Below are 2,069 nucleotides of genomic sequence, written 5' to 3'. Positions count from 1 at the left end.
CCTAGGCGCACCTCCCACCTGGAGCTGGTCAACAGGGAGAGGAAGCCAGAGAGGATCTTCCGCGTCCTCGTGGAGCTGGAGTGCACCTGCACGAGGGAAGAGCGCAGGGAGATCATGCTGTGCTTCCTCCACCGTGCCAAGGCAGACCTGACGAGAAATCATGGTCCCAGCTTCCTAGACATTCTCTGCACCGACTCCTGCCTAGATGGGCACAAAACCGCCCTCTGGTTCCAGAGGTTTGTGAGGTCAAACTGGGGGTTGGTGCCTCAGACACGTGGCTATAACATGAAGGTGCTGCCCTCCAGCCGCTCCTGCAAGCTGCAGCTGACAAATGCCTCCGGGAGACCCCTCTTTGTGGAGATGATATTTGCTGTGCAGCAAGGCGACTCGGATGTCTTCCTGACCAGCCAGGCCACAGAGGACACCTTCACCCATGGCACGATATGGCCAGAGAGCTACGCTGTGGCAGAGGTGAAGTTCTTCAGGCTCATGGCCAGGCAGGTCCCGCAGGGCAGTTTACACCTCAAATATCTGCACCTCTTTGCCTGTAGCCTGGCGGGCACAGACTTTGACACCTACACCTTCAAGACGGTTGTGATGCACCTCCTGAACACCACAGCCCCGTCAGCCTGGTGCAGCAGGCATTTCCTGCCACGGTTGGAGGATATCATGTGGAAACTCTGCCTCTGCCTGCAAGAGAGACGCCTCAACCATTTCTTCTTTGGCAATGAGAGCATGCCCAAGGAGATAATCTTGCCCCCGGACTTCCAAACGGCCCAGCCACTCAACCTCTTCGAGTACCTGGAGCAGGATCCGGTTGCCCACAACAAGGCCAAAGAGGATCTGGAGCTGGTGGAAAGTCGCCTCTTAAGTGTGCTCTTTCCTCGTCGCTGAAAGAGATTGTCCTGGTTCATCCTTGCTTTATCCCTTGGTTCATTACTGTCTTTGTTATCACTGCTGTTCATTCCTCCCCTTCCAACTTTACAATAAAAACAACACAAAGAATGGGTTGTGTACTCTCCATTCTGTTCCTATGGGCTGCTAGTTCTCCTGGCACTAGCCTGCCAGCACCCGAAACTGCGTGAGATTATAATAAACATGACATCTCGTCGCTCTGTGTGGAATGGATTTTGCACACTGGGTAAAGAATCCACTTCTGGGACAACACTCCACCCCACCTTCCTCCCTTCCCGTCTCTTTTCCTGGAGTCCCAGAAAAGCAAGGCTAGCAAAATTCATTCTGCAGCACTTGCACAAAGATTTTGTGGTATTGACTAACTGGGGATCAGCTCTGGGGAGAAGAACCGGAGGATCCGAGGGGTTGTGCAATTTCCATCCTTGGAAACGCTTCTAACACTTGTCTGGATACAGCTCATTTGGGGGTCTCAACCTCTGCAGAGGTCTTTATGCACACAGCTGTCTCTGCGGAGCTCACAGCTGAGGGCAGAACTGAGCACACAGGACACAGAGAAGATGCCCGTGATGTGCTCTGGTGCCTGTGACACCACCGGCACGCGTCACGATGTGGGCTGGTTAGAAGTGCACAGCTGTGATGATGGCTGGTTCATCAGATAGACTGTCCCCATTTACCTTCTGAACAGGTTTTCACTCCGGTTAAGAAGCAGATATGGGGTGTCAGCATCACATGAGGGTGTTGCACCTACAGCAGCTCTCAGCACTCAGGAAGCACTCAGCTTTCGTGACTGGATTGAATGGTGTCCAGCCAGCCCAGAGTCCAGACCCACAAGGTGGGAAGGAGTCCATAGCGGTGCTTTGGCTCAGCCCAGAACCTTCTTCTCTCAGTACCTCTTGCTCCGCAGCTAGAGGGGACCCAGCTTTGTGAACCTCTGCCAAGAATGTGTTCTGCAACTTTTCACTTGCATTCTGGGCAATAGAAGGAGAGAAGCACAGTCACAGCTAATGGAAATTATTCATAACTTTCTGAGGAATGGCTCCAGGTGAAGCACTCTACTGAGTGAATCAAGTTAATCCCCCTTCCTTGCTTCCCCAAAGCAACTCATTTGTGAAATCCCAGGAATGAACAGATACGTTGCTTTCACTCCCTCTTTC

General features: G+C 52.6%; 1 protein-coding gene across 1 annotated transcript in view; it reads left to right on the top strand.

The window, feature by feature from the left end:
* Window positions 1-894, top strand: part of LOC103770887 (inositol 1,4,5-trisphosphate receptor-interacting protein-like 1) — a gene marked incomplete at its 5' end in the record, with an annotated part of 1,501 nt that extends 607 nt beyond the window's left edge. The window contains one exon of the mRNA XM_008938167.1: window positions 6-894. Within this exon, the coding sequence (XP_008936415.1) occupies window positions 6-894 (889 nt within the window). The remainder of the gene's footprint in view (window positions 1-5) is intronic.
* Between the last annotated feature and the right edge of the window lie 1,175 nt (window positions 895-2,069).

The sequence above is a fragment of the Merops nubicus genome, unplaced genomic scaffold, assembly GCF_000691845.1.
Source record: "Merops nubicus isolate BGI_N331 unplaced genomic scaffold, ASM69184v1 scaffold564, whole genome shotgun sequence".
In the NCBI taxonomy this organism is placed as follows: domain Eukaryota; kingdom Metazoa; phylum Chordata; class Aves; order Coraciiformes; family Meropidae; genus Merops; species Merops nubicus.
The sequence above is the reverse complement of the archived record's forward strand: the minus strand, read 5'-3'. Positions and strand labels throughout refer to the sequence as shown.